This window comes from Gopherus evgoodei, chromosome 11 (genome assembly GCF_007399415.2).
Source record: "Gopherus evgoodei ecotype Sinaloan lineage chromosome 11, rGopEvg1_v1.p, whole genome shotgun sequence".
Classification (NCBI taxonomy): Eukaryota; Metazoa; Chordata; order Testudines; family Testudinidae; genus Gopherus; species Gopherus evgoodei.
Window position 1 is genome coordinate 78,024,274 of NC_044332.1, and position 23,131 is coordinate 78,047,404.

The window sequence follows — 23,131 nt, forward strand, 5'->3', positions numbered from 1 at the left end:
GGCGGGAAGGAGCCCAGTGTATACCGAGGGCACCGTGACACCCCCGGCCAGCAGGGGAGCCTCACGGCGAGGCTCACCCCCCAGCAGGGGATCCTCCCGGCAACGCTCGGCATCCGTGGAGCGGAGGCGGCTGGAATATGAAAGGGAGCTGAGACGGGAAGAGCTCGAGTTAAAGAGGCGAGAGCTGGAGGAGAAGGCGAAACAGCGTGAACATGAGGAGAACCAGCGTAAACATGAGGAGAACCAGCGCCAGCGTGAGCGGGAGGAGGAGAAACAGCGTAAACATGAGCTGGAGCTGGCCCGGCTGGCGAGCAGTGGGGCCCCGGCTGCGGTGAGTGAGGGGGGACCCAAGCCTACAAAGAGCTTTGATAAGCACTTGCTGCCCCGGCGTAAGGAGGGGGAGGACATAGATACCTTCCTGACGGCCTTTGAGAATGCCTGCGAGCTGCACAGGGTTGACCCTGCAGACAGGATCGCAGTTCTCACCCCCTTACTGGACTCCACAGCCGTGGAGGTGAACAGCCGACTGAAAGGGGCGGAGGCAGGGGACTACGAACTGTTCAAACAGGCCCTGCTCCGCGAGTTTGGTCTGACTCCTGAGATGTACCGGAAAAAGTTCCGGAGCCAGCGTAAAACCCGTGAGGTCACATACCTACAACTGGTCAACCGGGCGCAGGGGTATGCCCGCAAGTGGACAGCTGGGGCCCAAACTAAAGAGGACCTGCTTGACCTATTCATACTGGAGCACCTGTACGAGCAGTGCCCGTCCGACCTGAGGCTGTGGTTGATGGACCAGAAGCCGGAGAATCCGCAGCATGCAGGCCAGCTGGCCGACCAATTTGTGGACAGTCGGGCAGGGGATGGCAGGGAGGAGTCTCGAAGGAGCAGGCCTGCCTCAACGCAGAGAGAGCGTCATCATGGGACCTCCCATAGGGGGCCTATGGAGAACCCCCCCAAAAGGGGAACATCCAGCGTCAGGTCCCTCCGACCCACTCAAGGGGACCCACGAGACATGGGCTGCTATCGCTGTGGCCAACGAGGTCACATACGGGCCCAGTGCCCCAAGCTCAGGGACAGACCAAGCAGACCCAACCCGCAGAGGGTGGACTGGGCAAAAAACCAATCGGAAGAGGGGCTACATTCCCAGGAAAGGGGGGCTGGCAACATACCACCTGTGGATGCTCCAGGTTCCGGGTTTTTGGTTTACCGGGTGGGCGCGGGGCTGCCCCTCCGGAAAGAGTGCATTGTTTCCCTGGAAGTGGATGGGAGGAAGGTCACTGGGTACTGGGACACGGGCGCAGAGGTGACGCTGGCCCGGCCCGAGGTGGTGGCCTCAGATCGGATGGTGCCCGACACCTACCTGACCCTGATGGGCGTGGGCGGGACCCCATTCAAGGTACCTGTGGCAAGGGTACACCTGAAATGGGGGGCCAAGGAGGGCCCCAAGGATGTGGGGGTACACCAATATTTGCCCACTGACGTGTTAATGGGAGGGGACCTTGAGAACTGGCCTAGTAACACCCAGAGTGCCCTGGTCGTGACTCGTAGTCAGAGTCGGCAAATGGCACTGCTCCCCGACAACGGGGAAGGTACTCAACCTGAGGTGCAGGACCCTAACTCAGGGAGCGGGGAACGCCCAGGGGCACAGTGCAGAGAGGCTGCGGCCTCAGACCCAGCCAGCAAGAGAGAGCCGGTCCCCATTCCTGTCCCAGCTGCTGAGTTCCAGGCCGAGTTGCAGAAAGATCCCTCCTTGCGGAAGCACAGGGACCGGGCTGACCTTAGTGCGGTACAGACCATGAGGAGAGGTTGCAAGGAGAGGTTCCTGTGGGAGAAGGGGTTCCTGTACCGAGAATGGGCTCCCCCAGGGGAAGTAGAGTCATGGGGGATCAGGAGGCAGCTGGTGGTTCCCCAGAAGTTCCGTCACAAGCTGTTGTACCTGGCCCATGACATCCCTCTCGCAGGGCACCAGGGAATCCGGCGCACCAGGCAGAGGCTGCTACAGAACTTTTACTGGCCTGGGGTCTTTACCCATGTCCGACAGTACTGCCAATCCTGTGACCCCTGCCAGAGGGTGGGGAAGGCCCGGGACAAGGGGAAAGCGGCTTTGAGGCCTTTACCCATCATAGAAGAACCTTTCCAGAAGGTGGCCATGGACATAGTGGGACCCCTCAGCAAGACGACCCGGTCAGGGAAGAAATACATCCTGGTGGTGGTGGATTTTGCCACTCGCTACCCCGAGGCGGTGGCCTTGTCCTCTATCGAAGCAGACACAGTGGCAGATGCGCTGCTGACAATTTTCAGCCGGGTGGGGTTCCCCAAGGAGGTCTTAACGGACCAGGGGTCCAACTTCATGTCGGCCCTGCTCCGGTCCTTATGGCAGAAATGTGGGGTCCAGCACAACTGGGCCTCAGCGTATCACCCCCAGTCCAATGGGCTGGTAGAAAGGTTCAACGGGACGCTGAAGAGGATGCTAAAAACATTTATGAACCAGCATCCGCAAGATTGGGACAAGTACTTACCTCACCTGCTGTTTGCGTACAGGGAGGTACCCCAGGAATCTACCGGGTTTTCACCTTTCGAACTGTTGTATGGAAGGCGGGTGAGGGGGCCCCTAGACCTGATGAGGGACGAATGGGAGGGGAAGGCCGCTCCCGAGGGAGAGTCAGTGGTGGAGTATGTCCTGACCTTCCGGGAAAGACTGGCCGAGCTCATGGGCCTGGCCAGGGAGAATCTGGCCCGAGCCCAGAGGAGGCAGAAGGTCTGGTATGACCGCACGGCATGGGCCCGTGCCTTCGCCACCGGGGATCAGGTGATGGTTCTCATCCCCGTGAGGAGAAACAAACTCCAGGCCGCCTGGGAAGGGCCCTTCAAGGTTATCAAGCAACTGAATGAGGTAAACTATGTGGTGGAGCTGTCAAACCGGGCACATCACCGTCGGGTGTACCATGTGAACATGATGAAACCATACTATGACAGGGGGAATGTGGTGTTGGCCGTGTGTGGACATTGGGAGGGGCAGGGAGATGACCCCTTAGTAGATCTATTCCCTGGGACCAAAGCGGGTTCCCCGGTGGAGGCGATTCCCCTCTCTGATCAGCTGACCCCGGGCCAGCACGCTGAGATCAGGGGGGTGCTGCATCTATACCGACAGCTGTTTTCCAACCAGCCTGGACGCACTAATTTGACTGTCCACCGGGTGGAGACTGGGTCACATCCCCCTATAAGATGCTCCCCTTTTCGGGTCACTGGGAAAACTGCCCAGGATCTTGAAAGAGAGGTCAGGGACATGCTGGCTTTGGGGGTGATCCAGCCGTCTTCCAGCCCTTGGACCTCGCCAGTGGTGCTGGTTCCCAAGAAGGATGGGTCAATCCGGTTCTGTGTGGACTATCGAAAGCTCAATGCCATCACCGTATCTGATGCCTACCCTATGCCCAGGCCTGACGAGCTCCTAGACAAGCTGGGAGGTGCTCGGTACCTCACCACTATGGATCTTACCAAAGGCTACTGGCAAGTGCCGCTGGACGCAGATGCCAGGCTGAAATCGGCCTTTATCACCCCTCTGGGGCTCTATGAGTTTCTGACCCTGCCCTTCGGCCTCAAGGGAGCGCCGGCCACTTTCCAGCGCCTGGTGGATCAGCTACTGAGGGGGATGGAGAGTTTTGCCGTGGCGTATATTGACGACATCTGCGTCTTCAGCCAGACCTGGGAGGACCACATGTCCCAGGTTAAACAAGTCCTGGACCGACTCCGAAAGGCTGGGTTAACAGTAAAGGCTGAGAAGTGCAAGGTGGGAATGGCTGAAGTATCTTACCTGGGCCATCGGGTGGGGAGCGGCTGCCTGAAGCCGGAACCAGCCAAGGTGGAGGTAATCAGAGACTGGCCTGTCCCCCAAACCAAAAAGCAGGTCCAGGCCTTTATTGGGATGGCGGGGTACTATCGAAGGTTTGTGCCCCACTTTAGTGCCATAGCCGGCCCCATCACTGAACTGTGCAAAAAGGGGAAGCCAGACAAGGTGATCTGGAGTGAGCAGTGCCAGGAGGCTTTCCGGGCGCTGAAGGAGGCTCTGGTTAGTGGCCCAGTTCTGGCAAACCCAGATTTTGACAAACCCTTTATGGTGTTCACCGATGCCTCAGACACGGGACTGGGGGCGGTGTTAATGCAAGAGGATGAAAAGGGGGAGAGACACCCCATCGTGTACCTGAGTAAGAAGCTGCTACCCCGGGAACAAAGCTACGCGGCCATCGAGAAGGAATGCCTGGCCATGGTATGGGCCCTTAAGAAGCTAGAGCCATATCTCTTTGGGCGACACTTCACCGTGTACACCGACCACTCTCCCCTGACCTGGCTGCACCAGATGAAAGGAGCCAACGCCAAGCTCCTGAGGTGGAGCCTGCTCCTGCAGGACTATGACATGGACGTGGTCCATGTGAAGGAAAGTGCCAACCTAACAGCGGATGCGTTGTCCTGGAGAGGGGGCCCTGAACTTCCCCAGGTCACTGGGCAGAGTGACCCCGCTCAGTTCAGTCTCGAAGGGGGGAGAGATGTGATGCAGTAGGGACTGTCTGTGTGGGGAGTGGGAGAGCAGGGGAGGACTTCAGGGGATGGACAATGCCAGGGCCTGTAACCTGAGCTAGGTAAGGGAGGGGAAAGGTCAACACCTTTGCCCGGGAAGGGAAAAAGGAAGGGAGTGGCAGGAGGGAGGCAGTTTGAGTTTGGGCTTGGGGCTGTGTGGGCGGAATTCAGGGTATCCTAGCTAGGATCCAAGCACCCTGAAAGCCCAGAAGGACTCGGTAGAGGGGTCCTGACTGTGCCTGCAAGCCCTGCTGTAACCTGTGTTCCTGTTGTCCAATAAACCTTCTGTTTTACTGGCTGGCTGAGAGTCACTGTGGGTCCCAGGAAGAGGGGTGCAGGGCCGGAATCCCCACACTCCGTGACAGCGTTCTACCTCCATGGCCATTCAGCTCTTAGCCTCCCTGCTGGGGTCAACCGCACAGGGCCAATCGGTGCCGGTTTAGTGATACGGCTGCATCTCAGCTAGGAAATGGACTGAGGCCTGTGACACCATTTCACAGGGGACTCATTGACTGCATAGAGATGGGACCCCATACATTATCAACAAACCCCCAAGAAAGATGTCCACTGCCACTCAAAATGGTGGTGCCCCATCTGCCTTTTACACCATGCTCAACACCAGAACATCTGAGCAACCTTCTCCACCCAACCATCAGACGCTGCTGTAACAGGGAATCCTTCCCACTGGGGGAGGTCCGAGACACGCCTCCGATGGAAATAACAAGTGATTCTTGGCCACCAGTGCAGTATGTGGCTTCCTCCATTCGCTCTCCAATTCAATCAACTCTTGAGACTTAAAACAGGCGAAAGTGGGGGCTCTACAGAGGGGAGCCTGAGTTGGGGAGCCTGCTCCAGGGCCAAAGGGTAATTACAGTAAGAAATACATCCTCAGTGTGTCATTCCATCAGAAGTACTTTCTCTTGGTCTAGAGTCTGACACTCTTGCAAGCTGTAAAAATGTCATGGCATCCATGCGGGAGTGACTAACATTGTTCCAGGGCTTAGGTTAACGGTTGCTGGCATAGCCCCCGCATGCAGTGCATCACCTCGGGTATTTAGGCAGTGTCCCGTTTCACATCCCTGCATCTCTGGGGCATGGCTGTAAATTACTTGCTGAATCAAGCGGAGCTGTATCCAAGGGTGGGCTGCTGAAGCTAGGGGACGGAGTGCAGAAGACAAGAGTAATAGCACGTGTTACTGGACCAGCTGGCAGGTGAACACTGGCTTGAGTGGCACAGGCATGACCCATGAGAGATGCCGGGGCGCAACCACCCGCAGTGAGTTCAAACACATGGCGCAGCTTGGGGAAGACGACCTGGCGAGCAGGGTCACATCCCTGGCCACACGTGCAGATTGCAGGCAAACCCACCCAGCCTGAGGAGCAAGGAGGAGACCTTCAGCCTGCACTGGGGATGAAAGCAGCTGATAGGGAGGGGAAAATCCTAGGTCTTTCCCCTGCAGTAATGTGGGCAGAGAGACAGAGCAACACCAGCAGGTCAGTGATCTGCAGAGGAGGAGAGAAGATGGTAGGGCTGGCCGGACAGGAGCAATGCAGGAGACCTTCACCTTGCGGTAGGGCAGGGACCTGGAGATGAGGACGGAAGGAAGCAGCAGTGTTTCAGGCAGATAGCCAGTTAGGAAATCTCTCTTTCTCTTCCATAAAATTTCAACAAAGGAGGGGGGGGGAATCAATTTTGTTGGAATTTCTCGGTGAATTTTTTTTTTTTTTGCATTTTCATCAAGAATGGAATTTTTTTCCCTAAAATTTCCCTTTCATTAAAAAGCTATTTTTAATCAAAAAATGTGTTTTGATAAAAGATTTCCAGCCAGATTTACGCACGAGGCCTCCAATAGGGATAAAAGGGGCTGAAAGTGGTGGACGGGTGGCTCAGAATGGATGGGTGGCTGTAGAAAACTGCAAGTTTTGTTGTCAGGAAATTTTGATTTTTCTTGGCTGTAGATCAACCAGCTGTAGCTGGACAGGCGGCAGGAACCCCGAGCAGGACTAAGAGGAGATAATACAGAGGAGTGACCAGGGGCAGAGCTGAAGGGACCTTCACCCAACAGCAGCCTATGGATGGATGAACAGACCGACTGACCCAAAGAATTATCGATGGGGACCACTTAGGATATTCAGTGCTGCTGGTGGCAAGAAAATCACCATCTACTCTCCAGGTATTGTGTGTTTATTGACAATGGGAGAGGGACAGCTCAATGGTTTGAACACTGGCCTACTAAATTCAGGGCTGTGAGTTCAATCCTTGAAGGGGCCATTTGGGTATTTAGTTGGGGGTTGGTCCAGCTTTGAGCAGGGAGCTGGATGAGATACCTCCTGAGGTTCCTTCCAACACTGATATTCTATGAATGTTCAGCTCAGTGTGGCCACACGGATGTGGATGCAGGTATGAAAAGGCCTAGTGGGCAGGTTTGCATCAAGCACAAAGCCCCATCTCAGGCTGGTAGCCGCTGGTAGCTGGACAAGATGGCGAGAGCAACTTCCTAATGAGCTGAGCTTGGCAGAGATTCCTTACAGCTGCCCTAGACAGGAGCAAGTGTGACCTTCCATGCGCATTGCTCCAGGATATGCGGATCAGTTGTTTGCTCAGACGCCAGGTAGGAGCCTAGGTAAGGAGGCAGACCATGAATGAGCTAATCAGATCTCACAAGTGAAGTGGGGTGGGACTGGAGAGGCCAAAGACAACCCAGATTTGGAGGATGCAGCGCTGGTGATGCCTTTTGCACTGGCCTGGCACTGGATCAATGCACTACCATGGTGTTGGGAAGGGCTGTGCGACCATCTTAGATAAGAGGCAAAACCAAAGAGGTCGTTACTGATCCCATTGCACTTCTAATGTGGAGAAAGGGGTCATCCCAGGTGGATTGAACCCAGGTAGCAGCTGGATATGCTAGAGAGAGAGAAGCAGAGACAGTTTGGGAAGCAAATTGGGACCCCGATATTCCAAGTCCTCTGAAAATTACCGAAGTCCCGCAGTCTGGGGCTGATATATCTATGTTCCCAGACACCCTGGTGATGGGAGCTGTATCAGAACTGCAATGGAGCAGAACTGTGAAAACCAAGCTGGCAAAGTAACTCATCAATGAACTCCCCTAAATGGTGAGCGGCACAAGATTCCCCCGTCCAGGGTGGGTCCCACATCCCTCTCCCCACCTGGCAAGAACGACACAATCACCTTTAAAGGCTTCGTCCAGGTCCTCCTTCCCAAAGACAATGCCGAGGTCATGGATGGCGCACGTGTGGAACTGCACCCGGAAAATGACGTCTCGGGTAGGGCTGCGGAACTTCTTGTGGTAGCATTTCAGCTGCCCAGGAGAAAGGCAGAGGTGTCAGCCTCTCCACAACCCGGCCAGGAAACGCTCCAGCGAGCCCTGGACAATGCCGGCTCTCAGTCTCACAGCCTCTGCTTATCTAGCTGCCCTACCAGGAGCGTTTCTCTCCTCTCTTTCCAGGGGTCACACACCCTGAGATTCGGGTAACTGGCTGGTCTGCAACAGGGCAGACTAGACGGCTCCTGCAGGGACTTCCAGGGCCAGGCAGCATGGAGATGGCTTTGATGCCATGTGAGCATGTGGCCATTGCAAGGCACCAGTTCACCTCGTTGCACCAAGATGCAAAGCTGGGAACCCTTCCCCATCACCTGCGGAACAGCGGGGTGGGCTCTGGCCGCTCCCCCTAGGGCTCAGCCTCGCACAGGCTTTGAGCTGGGGATCTGCCTATCCATGTGGACTATCCTCCGCCTTCCCCCACAGGCTCTCCCTCAGCACCCCCCTCCTGCCTCTCCCAGGTTATCCCCAGAGGGCCCACCTCCCCCGTTGGACGGGAGGTGCAGGGCAGGCTGCTATTAAAGCTCGAACGGCCACGTCGGCCTCTTACCAGGATATCTCCCTTCAGGAGCAGTCCGGGTTCGATGGTGATGCAGATGCTGGTCTGGCTGTCTCCTTGCACGTTGCTGCAGAGAGAGGGACATAACTCAGTCTGGTGCACGATCCCAAAAGCTCCGTCAGCCACAGGGCAGGCAATCTCCAGTGGCTTGGAGAGAAATCCTAGCGGGGCGGGTGCTTTCCCCAGCTCACCCGAGGCCTGGCTGGAAACGCCATGAGAAAAGGCTCCATCATGTAGCTTCTGCTGTTTCCAGCTGCCCCCCGGGCCAGGAAAATTATCACTGTCTTTGTATCCATTTCAGCAGTGCCTGGAGGTGCCACCCGGGATCGGGGGCTGTAGAAATACACAGCCAGGGCCAGTCCCTGCCCCGAAAAGCTCACGGGTGAAATAGGCAGGCAGGGAAATGAGACAGGAACAGACTCCAGGCCCCCTGCAGCACCACTCACTGTGCTCCCTGCTACACCCCCCACCCCCGTCAGGTGCAGCCCAGCTGCTGGGCTTTTCACCCAGAGATGGACCCAGGCGGGGCAGAGAAATTCCCCAAACCAACGGGGACGGTGGAGAAAAAGCCATAGCAACCCTAAAGCTGGTTGGGGGCCTGGGATGAGGACTCAGGGCTTGAATGGGAGGCAGAGAGGCAGGGCCTTGTTCACCTGGACCCTCACAACGGTGGCTGAGAGCAGCAGCTCCTGGCACAACCGGCTGGGACCAGCAGGAATTTCTCTGGGCTAGTCACTCAGCCCCCATATTCCCAGGGGAACTCTTGCACCCCTGAGCTGGGAATGGGGCTTAAAATCAGCCCGGCTCTGGTTGTTCACGAGCCCCATCGGCGCGTCAGCATTGCTGACTGTGTCAGCCCAGCCGGCAGGGGGAGCTCACAAGTATCATGGCTGGGACAGCAGTCGTTTTTGTGTAGGTCCTACGAGAAACAACTCCTCAGTCTAATGGTTTGAACAGGATACGACCCAGGATACACAGCACCCCACAGCTCTGCCCCTACCTGTCTATGGGGCTCTGGGCCAGTCACTTCCACCTCCTTTGTTCAGCAGTCTCCTCCCTCGCCCCCCACCAGCCCACCCCGTGGATGTGATGGCCCATGGGAGTTACTCGTTGGCCTTGGGGGCTCAGCTTTCATGGGTGAGATAAACTTGGGGTTTATCAGCAGCTTCTCATAGACAGGTTAGTAAAAGCTGAAAGGTACGACTGGGCCTGTGGTAAATTTCATTGAAGAGGTGCCATCAGGCCAGGTTAGAAACACACGTGTCCTGTATGGGGAGGTCACATATTAGGGAGAGAGAGGTGCAGCTAGGCAGGCCAAGGGGACAAGGGACGAAAAGAGACGAGCGTTTTTCCACGCACCCTTGTCTGTGACGGTGTTCACGGAGGCTGTGTCTACACTGCTTTGCAAACTGGTGTCAGGGGGACCCGGAATTGTGGACTCGGTGGTTCCAATGCCTGCACTGGAGTGTCCACACTGCCTTGTAAAGCTGGATTTACAACTGCTGGCCCCAGGTCTCACTGCCGTGCTAACTCCGCAGGCCTTCTGACAGGTCTGCAGCTGGAGCTGTGTCCACACTGCAAAATGGCAGCGACTAGACCCAAGTCACAGCCGGACTCACACTCTGACCCACTCCCCTAGCAGGGTCCTAAGACCCAGGTCCTCAGTTCCTGCTGATCCGAGCCAGTCTGACACGGGTGTGGATGGAATAGGGGCTTGGGTTCAAACCTGAGTGAGAGTCCAGGCTTGAAGTGCAGTGTAGACATACCCAGGGTGTCCACCAGGGCACACATACCCCACCCCACCACTTAGCACATGGAAGCCAGACTGCCCACTCCCCGCTGCACACATCAGCGCTGGGGCCAGGCGGGTGCCAGGCGGGACAACTCATTGGGGAGAGGGTTGGAAGATGAGGCTGTGGGAGCCGGGCTGGGAGCTGACCCCACCTTTGCCCCAGCCTCGATGTGGCGTTGAGTGGCTGGAGGTAGCAGGCGGGTGCCACTGTATGCTTGCGCTCCCTACCCACCCACTCCTGCCCAGATCTGCTTTCCTGGGAGGAAGATGCCATGAGGGAGCCCGTTTGCGACACTCCCAGCCCCATTCCTCAGCCCAAGGGGTTGGGAGATGCACAAAGTGCTTTGAGATCCCCAGCAAGCACGAATGATGTTACATCCCTGCTTCCCAGCCACTGCCCCATGTCCCAGCACTGCAGCTGCCCTTGCGACCACAGCTCTGGGCTTCCCCTCTCTCCCTTAGGGGAGGATCCACCAGCATGCACCATCAAAGTCCCCCACGGAGCCCTCAGGGTCTTGCACTGCCTGGCCGCACAGGAGGGAACTTCCCCCTGAGTGCATTGTCTGTCTCCCATTTGACTGGGCCTCGTTCGCACTCCCTGGGGCAGGGGCTGCTCGTCATCCAGGCCCTGGAGCCAGCCAGGAAACATCCCACGAGGTGCTATGTCAAAGGACAAAAAGTGCAGGTCTCCGGGCTGGAGGAGAAAGCACGTGCCTCTGCTCTCTGGGCACCAGGGTAAGAGCGCCATGCCTGCTAAGGAAGGAAGGGCTCCCCGCCCTCCCGGACAGATGGCTGCCGAGCTGCTCAAAGGTCCAGGTGCACTGCCTGATCACTGCCCCCCCGCACCGGGGAGGGTGGGCGACGAAAAGGCACTACAAAACGATCCTCCGGCAGAGCCCAGCCAGTGGCGTCCCTGCTGCTCCGTGGGGAGAGGGCCCGTGGAGAACTGAACGACGTCTCCAAGCACACCGGAAGGGGAGGGCAGTTTTTAGGTCAGATGCGCTGATCCGCCAGCGCGGCCGGGATCCTTCGGAGCAAGTCAGCCACGTGTCGGGGGCATGTATCCGGAGCAGGTCTGGAGCTTCCAGGGGAAGATTTCTCCTGGCCCAGCCTCATGCATGGTGCATAGTGGAGGCAGGGGGAGGCTAAGCCTCCCCTAACCTCACGCCGCTGTGGGGTGGGAAGGACAATGGCGGATTTGGGACCCTAGGAAAAATCTCCCTCTACCACGGATCCGGGGCCGCCGCAGTGACAAAGGGCTTTTCCAGTTTGGGGGCCATGGGGGGAGGGATGCGGGGGGGCCAGGTGTCAGGGGGGAAAAGGTGGAGTGAAGGCAGAACAGGGGCAGGGTCATAGTGTAGGGGCGGAATGGGGTAGGGGCTCCGGCCTCAGAGCTCTCAGCCCATCTCCCCCTGCCCCATAGCTCCGACCGAGGTCTCAGCCCCCTGCCAAGGGGAAGGTTCACCGGCTGCCCATGCCTGGCCCGACTGGAGCAGTGCAAACTCCATAGCGAGTTCGAGTGAGGACAGACGGAAGGGAAGGGACAGTCACCTCCTGGACGGCCTGAGATCTCAGCCTAGGGTGACCAGATGTCCCGATTTTATAGGGACAGTCCCAATTCTGGGGTCTGTTTCTTATATAGGCTCCTATTACCCTCACCTCCACCCCCTGTCTGATTTTTCACACTTGCTGTCTGGTCACCCTGTCTCAGCCTAGTGCTCGGAACAGGCTGGGAACAACGTGCCAGAGGGAACCAGACTCTGTGTAGCCATCATGAACCATAAGCGCAAAGTGCAGCTTGTTTCTACTCCGAACTCCACCCTTCCCTGACAGGACCCCGCCGTGTTTCACACCAACACCCCAGCTCGTCGGAGTCCGAGATGCAGAAGGCCCATTGGGTCACCCGGGACCATCTCTGGGACAGGAGACAGTCATGGGAACTGGACGTAAGGGCCTGGAGGGAGAGAGAGGAACCCAAGAGAGGGGTGATATTTACTAGATCCCGGACGTGTACACCGGCTGCATGGCCTGGTAGATCTTCAGGAAGGGCCGGCAACCTAGAAGACACCGATCAGAAATGGAGAGAAGGAGCATTCGTTAGCCAAGGGGATTAGTCACGGGGAAGGAAAACAAAGAGGGGGCCAGGGGGTTGGGGATCTTTCCCTAGCCTGCCTGCTTCTCGCGCCTTCCCCAGGCCTGGACAACAGACAGCCCAGACATGTGGAGGTGGGAGCAGAGAGGCCCCTCTACGTTGTCCGCCCTTCATCCTGGCAGACCTATGTGAGATGCGGCAGGCGGCACCGGCCCAACGGCCAGCCCTTGGGGTCCAGGGTCCCTGGCAACTAGCAGTGAAGAGAACTAGCCAGGGGTGCTCCAGCCCCTGCTGATGACAACAGAGGGGAGCCCATGCAGCTTCCAGGCTGATGACCCAGAGGATGGTCACCCCCCTGCTTGGCGGCGGTGTGTCGGAGGGCCGGCAATTCCCCGGAGTTAGGGCCACCACTGAGCCTAACTGTTGTTCCATTCTGGAATCCACCAGAAACGGCCACGCAGCAGATCTACGAGCCGCTGGCACAGATGCTCTGTCTACACTAGGACTCCCATCACTGCCATCCCCTGCACAGCTGCACGGTGGGTAGTGACTAGGTGATTGTCCTTTCCTCCACCTGCTCTGGGTGGTGCACCCCAGGGGGCCAGGACACAGCGCGGGGCTGCTCTCAGGCACTCCAGACCCCCACCAGGGCAGGTGGAGAGGCCGGGGCTCCTCAAAGAGACCTGGGCTCCCTGGGCAGCTCGTACCATGGCCCGGCTCCAGCTTCTGGCCTGGCCAGGAGGCAGAGCCTTGGGGGGCAAAGGAGGAGCAGAGGGTGGGGCTTTGGGGGTCCTGCATGTGTCCCGCTTTAGCCTTTGGAAAAGCAGTCACCATACCTAGTGAGGGGAGAGACACGGCCGAGGGCCAAGCACGTCCTGCCGGCAGGGCATCGATAGCAGCCACCAATGCCAGTGACAGGGCACTAACCAGATGGGCACATGTTCCTTGGAGGGAATGAACACCCCACCAAAGCAGCCCCTCCAGCCCCCATTGGTAAAAGCACAGCGGCTGCAAACCTGGCCAGCAGGAAGCTACCCACGCAGCATCTGGTCTCACTTGCACGTACCCAACCTTTCTGAAAAGCTGGGGGTCTACCCACCCCCGGACCCCCTACCCCTCATGCAGCCTCTGTGCCCCTGGAAAGAAGAGTCGCATTGGAGGGCAGCAAACAGCCCTCCCGTGCCAGAGCCGGGGGACACTTACCACCTTTGGACTCGAAGTTGGGGATCCCGTGCATGATGACATGGTGCAGGAACAAGGGCTTGTTGTTCATTTTGATGGTGCCGGACAGCAGGCCGCTGAAGTAATGGACATACCTGGGGCAGAAACCAGCGTGGGGTCAGGAGGTTAGCAGTGTCCGTGAGCGGCCCGTTCACGCTGCTTTGGTTTCCTCACTGCAGAAGGGGGCTGGGCACCTGCCCCCTATTCCCTCTGCTCCTTTCCTTCCACCCAGGCACCCTGCTCAGTAGCCCTACTCATCTGTAAACTAACCCTTTGGCTCAGCTGCCTGCATTTCAAAGGAGACACCCTGGCAGCTGACGCCATGGGATCCAGGCTGAGACTCAAAGGCGCTGGCTGAGCAGAAATAGGGTGGCCAGAAACTTCACAGCCAGGAAGGAGGGTTTCAGGACTGGCGAGAAGGCCCAAGGGGTCTCAAACCTGGGCCTTCAAAGCTGCCAAGCAGCAGACATCTCCATAACCAGCTCACGTTACACTACCCACAACCCACTGAGGATACACACCACAGGATGTCCCACCTCAAGAGCTCTGACAGGCTGCTGATTGGCTCCCTGCCCTATATAAACAAACCCAAGGAGCATTCCTGGAAGCGTCCAGACAACAGCGCACCTTTCCTGTAGCTGCCACCGCCATTCCTGCTAGCTTCTTGAACATTTGGCTTTGACCTCACCTTGATTTGGACGTCGCTTCCTAACCCCGACCCTGTAACCTGACTCAGATGCTGACCCATGGTATCGGACCCGACCTGGAACTTGCCTGCATCTGTCTTATTCTCAATCCCATTCCTAATGGTTCCCGGCATTCTCTTCACTTTTTTGTCTGTCGCTGCAGATTGAAAGGATGTTTTCAGAGAATCATCCACAATGGCTCCAAGATATTTCTTGAGTAGTTACAGCCAATTTAGACCCCATCATTTTGTACGTGTTCATTACTTTACATTTATCGTCACTGACTTTCATCTGCCATTTTCTTGCCCACTCAGGCAGTTTGGTGAGATCCCTTTGTAACTCTGTACAGTCGGCTTTGGATTTCACTATCTTAAGGAGTTATGTATCGTCTGCAAACTTTGCCACTTCACTGTTCACCCCTTTTTCCAGACCATTTACGAATATGCACGGTGATTTTCGCTCCATGCGTCAGAAGAAGTGGCGTTTTTTACCCACGAAAGCTTATGCCCAAATAAATCTGTTAGTCTTTAAGGTGCCACAAGGACTCCTCGTTGTTTTTGTGGATACAGACTAACACAGCTACCCCTCTGATAATAAGATAGGAGATATCATAATGCCACTGTCCAAATCCATGATACACCCGCACCTTGAATGCTGTGTGCAGTTCTGGTCACCCCCAGTCCAGCTGGCCCTCGCGACCTACCCAACACTGACAAAACATGAGGCTGTTGGCTGGTGGGACCACGTGTCCCTACTGAATTCTCCAAAGTGGAACAGCCTGGCCTGAAATGTCTGACTGGCCAGAGGAGAACTCCTTCTAGACTGTTGGCAGTTCAAAGCTGGGCCTTAGTCCACTGAACGGGTCATCTCCTCCAAGCCTCCAACAGGATCCAAACTTGACTTGCCGCGTCAGCGTCACCTGCTGCTGTTGACCTGCATACGCACAGACCAGCTAGCCGGGGAGACGGTGCAGGCTTGCTGGGGTACGTTCTTGTGCCCAGGTAAGCTAGCTGAGCAGAACTCCTTCCCTCTCACACAGCTCACACTAGATATGGCTCAGAGTCCCAAGCAATGTAATAAATCTAACGAGGTCCCGTCCTCACAGTGGTTCCGGGAGCGGGGCCACTCATGACATGACACAGTAACCCAAACTGGGGAAGAACTGCTCGGCCAAGAGTGCCAGGATGGACAGGCGGAAATCGAGGGAGCGAGAAACCTGTGAAACCCACAAGCTTTCAAACTGCAACGTAAGCTTCCTCCGTGGACCATCTCAGCCCAGATCCTCAAAGATATGTAGGCACCAAACTCCTGTTGCTTTCACCTTATCCCTTGGAGGACGTGGGCCCTCCACCCAAACCCTCAGCCCCAGTGAGCAGCTGGGTGTTCTGGGCGTCCAGGCACTGGCGCTTGCCCTGTGCGGATCCCAAGGTGTTGAGCTGGGGTTGGATTCCTCCCATCAGCCAGACCAATCTGGATTCCAATCCAAGTTCACACCTGCCCAGGGGCTGCTCTGGTTTCTAGGCCAGGTGCGAGGGCATGAGAGCAAGGGAAAGCCCAGGGGCGCAAAGCTGGAGGCAGAGGCAGCAGTGGGCGAGGAGACGGGCTCGAAATCTCCCTCTGGTTCTACGGATCTCCCTGCGGCACCAGGAAAACCTCCCTCTGGCTGCAGTTCAGCAGCTCCAGCGCCTTGAAGCAACGAACTGGGACAGCGGCCTGGGCAGCGGGAGGCCTCTGGTGCCACGTGGTGGAGCAGAGGGGAAGGCATGTTTGATATCCACGAGTCCTGCATGGAGGCCTGGGGGGAGCACTGCCCCATTCATCTGACCTGCACCACCTGGGCCAAGCAGGGGCATCCTACCCGGAGGGCTGCTATCACTTTGATACCAGCCAGTTGCCCCCGGGCCAGCCTCCCGGCTCCCCGCGTGTGAGCAAGCCTCTGCCTCCCCAGGAAATCACTCCCAGGGCCAGGTCCCTTTCAGGACAGGAGAGGACAATGCCACTTGGCCTCGGCTTCTGAGCCAGCATGGCCCAGGGGTATTTAGGGGGGCAATTCCCTCAGGGGTTGTTCCAAAATTGTCCACTATCAGGTGCCTTGCACCATCCTCTGCAGCAGCCGGCACCAGGCGCCATCCGAGATGACTGGGCAGCGCCTGGTCCCTGCTTGGTTCAAGGCAGAAGCAACTGGGTACTCAGGGCGGGTGGCAGCGCTGGCCCTGTGGCTTTAACCGGCCCGTGTAATCTGATGGGCAGCCAGCTCCTCTATTGAAGCACTCGTGGCACGCCCGGGAAGTGGAAGTAGCAGGGCCCTTAGCGAGTCCCCGATCGCGCCGGCCGGGTGTTGGCAGGAACAATGCCAAGGGCCGACCTGACAGGGCACGGCCCAGGAAACCCCAGTTCAGCCGCAGCCACTGACAGAGCTCAACTCCCGCTTGGTAGACAGGGCCCGATCCCGAGCCGGTGCAAACGGGGCCCGCGCAAGGGGGTGAGGGGTTCACTCGAACTGCTGCCTTAGCCCCTCTGTGCCTTTATATGGATAATGCCCTGCAGATAACTTGATACGCAAACATGCCCCATACTCAGAGCTGGACAACGACCGGCAGCACAAATCCTGCTTGGAGAAAGGAAGCATTTTCCTGCGTTTACTCTGCTCAGTGGAGGCCGGTTTGCAGCCCGTTGAGTCGGCCTAGTGCAGGTCACTTAGAGCCGTGGGCACCAAAGCTCAGCGAAGAAGCTCGATTTGCAGTGCAAGGCAAGTCCCCTTCCCTGGGACGCACCTTCAATTCCCGACAGCCCGGAGGGGTCCTGGGCTGGCTTCTCGCGCATTGCACTGCAGCCAACCGCTGTCTGTGCCGCGGGTGGGGCATTCATTCACCCAGGTTCCTCTGGGTTGGGGACTTAGCTGAGCAAATCCCGAACTCGGCTCCGCACCATTAATCTGCCCAGGCCTCAGGCAGAGCAAGGGGCACGTGGAGGGCGCGTGGCAGGCCAGGCTGCTCTGCAGGAGGCACGTCTCCAAGCCCGTGTCAGGAGAGTTTCCCCTGGGCACCGTGGCTGTGGGAACGCAAAGCCCCACCCAGGCAGAATTCGAGAGGCTGCATTTTGTGCACTTCCCACGGGGCGCGCGGGAGCTTCCGGTTCCGCTCCCATCGCGCCGCCAAAGAAGGACCCTCCGCCGAAATGCTGCAGGCGACAGCGGCAGTCACTGAGCTGCTCCATTGCCTGCCGCTGTTTTCCGCGGCACGTCGGCAGAAGGTCCTTCTTCGGTGGCACAACGGGAGTGGAACCGGAAGCTCCCGCGCGCCCCATGGGGAGCACACAAAATGCCGCCCCACGAATCCTGGCACCCTAGGCGACCGCCTAGGGTCGCCTAACGGTAGCACCGGCCCTGGCCCCACCCTGAGATCCTGGCTGAGTGCAGGAGCCAGGGTACAAAGGACAAGCCCCCCATACCCACTGCCTCAGCTCCTCGCTCTCGTTTGGGGTCTTGATATTTCCTTTAAAGCAAGGACAGAGCCGACCCAGAACCTCAAACTCAGCCCGCCAGGCAGGGGCGATCAAGCCCCTGAGTCCAAGCCCCTGCCTATGGTCGGGGTCCTGAGCAGATTCAGAGCCAGAAGGGGCCCAGTTTCTGGATCTAGGCCAGGCAGCCTGCCCCTGCTTTGCCCTGCTTCTCAGCCCTCTAACCTGCAGCGAGGGGCCAGAGTTTACCCAGCTACCTCTGCTGGAGGGCTTCTCCCCCTCCCAGTTTGATGCACCACACACCAGGCACACCGAGTCCTGCCACCAGGGGGCATCTTCTCCCACCCGAATCCACAGCCCACACCCACCGTGTCCGGGCACCACACGCCCATCAAACACCGGCTCAGTCGCCACCTTTATTTCCATCACCAAAGGCCCAAGCAAACCGCCGAGGGGCCCGGGCTAGTGCTCACAGCTCTGGCCACTAAGGTGCCCAGACAGCAAGTGTGAAAAACCAGAACAGGAGGTGGGGGGTAATAGGAGCCTATATAAGAAAAAGACCCCAAAATCTAGACTGTCCCTATAAAATCGGGGCGTCTGGTCACCCGACTGGCCGCTGGGGAGGGAGGAGCCGGAGGACTCACCTCTTCTGCGAGGGCTGCCCGACTGGCAGCACCTTGTCCTCGTAGAACCTCTTCATGGCAAACCTGTCGAGGGCCTGGTCCGCGCTGCGGGGGGAAGGTGCACAGGGTCAGAGGGGCGGGGCGGGCTCTGGGCGGCAGTGAGGCCGAGTGCGTGGGAGGGCATGGCCCCGACACATATATAAACAGCAGGCGCCGGAGAGCCCACTGGGGCCATTTTGAGGACCTTCGGGTTTTATCTGAGCCAGTGGGAGTCCCTCAGGGCTTGTTTGGGGTCAGCGGTGACGTGCATTGGCAGGGCTACACGGAGAGCCCAGGGGTAGCAGAAGCTGCTCTGGGTCCCAGCAGGGGGGCATGCGCAGAGCTGTGCTGGCACCAAGGATGGGACTTGAATAGCAGGGGGCTGCAGGTAGGAATTGAGTTAGCAGAGCTGTGGGGGGCCCAGGGCTGGGCTAGCAAGGGGGCTGCAGGTCGGGAGTGAGGAGCATCAGCAGAGCTGGTGGGAGCCCAGGGCTGGGCTAGCAGGGGCTGCAGGTTGAGAGTGAGGGGCACCGGCAGAACTGGGTGTCAGAGGAGCCCAGGGCTGGGCTAGCAGGGGCTGCGGGGTGGGAGTGAGGGGCACCGGCAGAACTGTGGGGGAGCCCAGGGCTGGGCTAGCAGGGGCTGCGGGTCAGGAGTGAGGGGCACCGGCAGAGCTGTGGGGGAGCCCAGGGCTGGGCTAGCAGGGGCTGCGGGTCGGGAGTGAGGGGCACCGGCAGAGCTGTGGGGGAGCCCAGGGCTGGGCTAGCAGGGGCTGCGGGGTGGGAGTGAGGGGCACCGGCAGAGCTGTGTGGGGGCCCAGGGCTGGGCTAGCAGGGGCTGCGGGTCGGGAGTGAGGGGCACCGGCAGAGCTGTGTGGGGGCCCAGGGCTGGGCTAGCAGGGGCTGCGGGGTGGGAGTGAGGGGCACCGGCAGAGCTGTGGGGGAGCCCAGGGCTGGGCTAGCAGGGGCTGCGGGTCGGGAGTGAGGGGCACCGGCAGAGCTGTGGGGGAGCCCAGGGCTGGGCTAGCAGGGGCTGCGGGTCGGGAGTGAGGGGCACCGGCAGAGCTGTGGGGGAGCCCAGGGCTGGGCTAGCAGGGGCTGCGGGGTGGGAGTGAGGGACACCGCAGAGCTGTGTGGGGGCCCAGGGCTGGGCTAGCAGGGGCTGCGGGTCGGGAGTGAGGGGCACCGGCAGAGCTGTGTGGGGGCCCAGGGCTGGGCTAGCAGGGGCTGCGGGTCAGGAGTGAGGGGCACCGGCAGAGCTGGGGGGAGCCCAGGGCTGGGCTAGCAGGGGCTGCGGGTCAGGAGTGAGGGGCACCGGCAGAGCTGTGGGGGAGCCCAGGGCTGGGCTAGCAGGGGCTGCGGGTCGGGAGTGAGGGGCACCGGCAGAGCTGTGGGGGAGCCCAGGGCTGGGCTAGCAGGGGCTGCGGGGTGGGAGTGAGGGGCACCGGCAGAGCTGTGGGGGAGCCCAGGGCTGGGCTAGCAGGGGCTGCGGGGTGGGAGTGAGGGGCACCGGCAGAGCTGTGTGGGGGCCCAGGGCTGGGCTAGCAGGGGCTGTGGGATGGGAGTGAGGGGCACCGGCAGAGCTGTGGGGGAGCCCAGGGCTGGGCTAGCAGGGGCTGCGGGTCAGGAGTGAGGGGCACCGGCAGAGCTGGGGGGAGCCCAGGGCTGGGCTAGCAGGGGCTGCGGGTCGGGAGTGAGGGGCACCAGCAGAGCTGTGGGGGAGCCCAGGGCTGGGCTAGCAGGGGCTGCGGGTCGGGAGTGAGGGGCACCGGCAGAGCTGTGGGGGAGCCCAGGGCTGGGCTAGCAGGGGCTGCGGGGTGGGAGTGAGGGACACCGGCAGAGCTGTGTGGGGGCCCAGGGCTGGGCTAGCAGGGGCTGCGGGTCGGGAGTGAGGGGCACCGGCAGAGCTGTGTGGGGGCCCAGGGCTGGGCTAGCAGGGGCTGCGGGTCGGGAGTGAGGGGCACCGGCAGAGCTGTGTGGGGGCCCAGGGCTGGGCTAGCAGGGGCTGCGGGTCAGGAGTGAGGGGCACCGGCAGAGCTGGGGGGAGCCCAGGGCTGGGCTAGCAGGGGCTGCGGGTCAGGAGTGAGGGGCACCGGCAGAGCTGTGGGGGAGCCCAGGGCTGGGCTAGCAGGGGCTGCGGGTCGGGAGTGAGGGGCACCGGCAGAGCTGTGGGGGAGCCCAGGGCTGGGCTAGCAGGGGCTGCGGGGTGGGAGTGAGGGGCACCGGCAGAGCTGTGTGGGGGCCCAGGGCTGGGCTAGCAGGGGCTGCGGGTCAGGAGTGAGGGGCACCGGCAGAGCTGTGTGGGGGCCCAGGGCTGGGCTAGCAGGGGCTGCAGGGTGGGAGTGAGGGGCACCGGCAGAGCTGTGGGGGAGCCCAGGGCTGGGCTAGCAGGGGCTGCGGGTCAGGAGTGAGGGGCACCGGCAGAGCTGTGGGGGAGCCCAGGGCTGGGCTAGCAGGGGCTGCGGGTCGGGAGTGAGGGGCACCGGCAGAGCTGTGGGGGAGCCCAGGGCTGGGCTAGCAGGGGCTGCGGGTCGGGAGTGAGGGGCACCGGCAGAGCTGTGGGGGAGCCCAGGGCTGGGCTAGCAGGGGCTGCGGGTCGGGAGTGAGGGGCACCGGCAGAGCTGTGCGGGAGGAGAAACCAGGACTGGAGTAGCAGGCGGGTCGGGAGTGAGAGGCCCCAGCAGAGCTGGGGCAGACCCCAGGGCAGGTCGGGACTGAGGGTACACCAGGCCCGGATGAGCAGGGGGTGCAGTGGGTCAGGGCTGAGGTGCCCTGGCAGCGTCATGGAGGGAGAGGGGGGTGTTTGCCCAGAGCGCCTCTCCCTGTCCCAACCTGCCCCACCCTTCGCCTGCCCTGGCTCCAGAGCTCACCCCCGACACGCGCTGCCCGGGTCCCGGCTGCTGTCTCCACAGGGACGCACCGGAGACCCCGGCTTGGGGAGGCAGCTCCAACTGCCCCCGGATTTATGGACACAAGCCGGAGCTGGTTGGATGGACACAGACCTGGAATGGCCACTGCAGCCTCCTCTAGGCCCAGGCCTAGGCCCAGCCCACGATGCCCAGCCTCAGGAACCCTGCAGGCTGCAGTCCTGCAGCATCCCCCGACCACCCCATTCTGCCCCCAACCGAGGGGCCGTCAGCCCTTGGCCACCTTTCCCTGCTGCCACCAGGGCGCTGGGCCGGCTGGGGGAGTGGGACCCTCGTCTCCTCTCACCGGGCTGGGTTTGAAGTGCTAGTCTGGAGGCCAAGGGTCCTGTATCCCATTTGCAGCCCCCTACCTATCCTGCCCCCCAGGAGGTGGTCTCCTCTTCTCCCTCCTCGTCTGCCCCATCCGCTGCCCTCTCAGCTGGCTGGTTCAGGAGGACGGTCCCCCCGGGCCGGGCCAGGGAGATGCCAGGAGCCGAGAAGCTGCCAATGGTCCCCCACGCCCCAGGAGGAAGAGGGGATGGGCACCAGTGCCCAGACCCCAGCCCAGAAGCGGGGGCTGGGCTAAAGGCACCATCACCACTGCTGGGAAGGGGGAGGACGCTGAAGAGACGCGGCGTCTTCCTGAATCAGGCTCCGAAAGGCGGGTCCCCAGCTGGTTATCTCCACGGGGGCACTAAGGCTTTGGGGAGAGGGTCAGGAGGAGACGTCTGGGGTGCTGCTCCAGGTGCCCCACCCTTCCCACACGCCAGGTTCCTCTCACCTGGCTGAAATGTTGCTGTAGTGCATGTAGGCGGCCACCACGACTCCCATCCGGCCTCGGTTTCCCTGCAAGAGACCAGAACAAAGAGGGGGGTTGGGCATCCCAGGGGGCATCCAGAGACATCCCAGAGTCTGCCAGCCAGCGGCAGGGTCCTTCGCGCAGGGCCTGATTCGACACTCACTGAATGCAAAGACTCCCCTTGATTTCAACAGACTTTAGAGCGGCCCGGAGTGCTGCATTGCTGGCGTGGTAACCAGCCACCACGATCCACCCCAGAGGTGGCTGCATTTCAGCAGCCAGCAAAACGTTCACAACATTTCCAGCCTGGAGTGCCCAGAGCGATGCGCCAGGGAAGGGAGGCGCTAGAGAAATCCGAGGCATCGGTGCTGGGATCTCGGATTTGGCCAGCCTGATGAATAACACCCCGCAGAAACTTTTTACAGGGGTGGGATTGTTGTGCCTGGATTTGCATACTTAATTCTGTATCACACACACGGAGGGGGTTGTCATGCCTGACTGCCTGCATGTTCCCCCACTCCCGTAGCTTCTAGACCAGAGGTGAAGAGTGGGGGGCCAGGCATGCCCCCCGATTGCTCGGTCACATGGGCTGCACCTGAGGCAGGAGGAACAGCTGGGAGGGGTGGCTGCTTTCCGGGCAGGGGGGGCGCTGCCGGGCGGGGGGGCGTGACTCAAACTACTCCGGGGTTGTGCCTCCCCCCCTCTCCCCCACTACCAGGAGGCACGGGTTGTCTCTGGGACCCACTAACGTGTGTGTGGTCAAGTTAACCTCACGAGTGGCTAAACTGTGCAAGGGGCCACTCTCGGCCGCCGGTGACCATGTCGCCCTCCAGAGGCTGCAGCCTGTGGTGCACGTTTGCTCTTAGAGGGGAGGATCTCGGGAGCCCTCTCCAGCACGAGTCGCTTATGTTCTGCCTGTGACTGTGGTGGCTTTATCTAGGCCCTCAGCTGGCCCGGACACGTGAGACTGCAGGGTCAGGCCCACTGCATCGGGCCTTCAGCACTAGAGGAGATGCTGTTCCTGTCGGCCAAGCCGATGCTCC

The 23,131-nt window shown here is 60.0% G+C and overlaps 1 protein-coding gene across 12 annotated transcripts in view; it reads right to left on the reverse strand.

Annotated features, from left to right (window-relative positions):
* TNS1 (tensin 1) overlaps nt 1-23,131 on the reverse strand; it is a 283,441-nt gene that overhangs the window by 106,180 nt on the left and 154,130 nt on the right. For all 12 annotated transcript variants that reach the window (XM_030579739.1, XM_030579741.1, XM_030579742.1 and 9 more), the window contains 6 exons: nt 22,071-22,135; nt 18,367-18,450; nt 13,560-13,672; nt 12,261-12,321; nt 8,464-8,539; nt 7,763-7,892 (listed from right to left, as the gene is read on the reverse strand). In XM_030579739.1, coding sequence (XP_030435599.1) covers nt 7,763-7,892; nt 8,464-8,539; nt 12,261-12,321; nt 13,560-13,672; nt 18,367-18,450; nt 22,071-22,135 — 529 coding nt within the window. The remainder of the gene's footprint in view (nt 1-7,762; nt 7,893-8,463; nt 8,540-12,260; nt 12,322-13,559; nt 13,673-18,366; nt 18,451-22,070; nt 22,136-23,131) is intronic.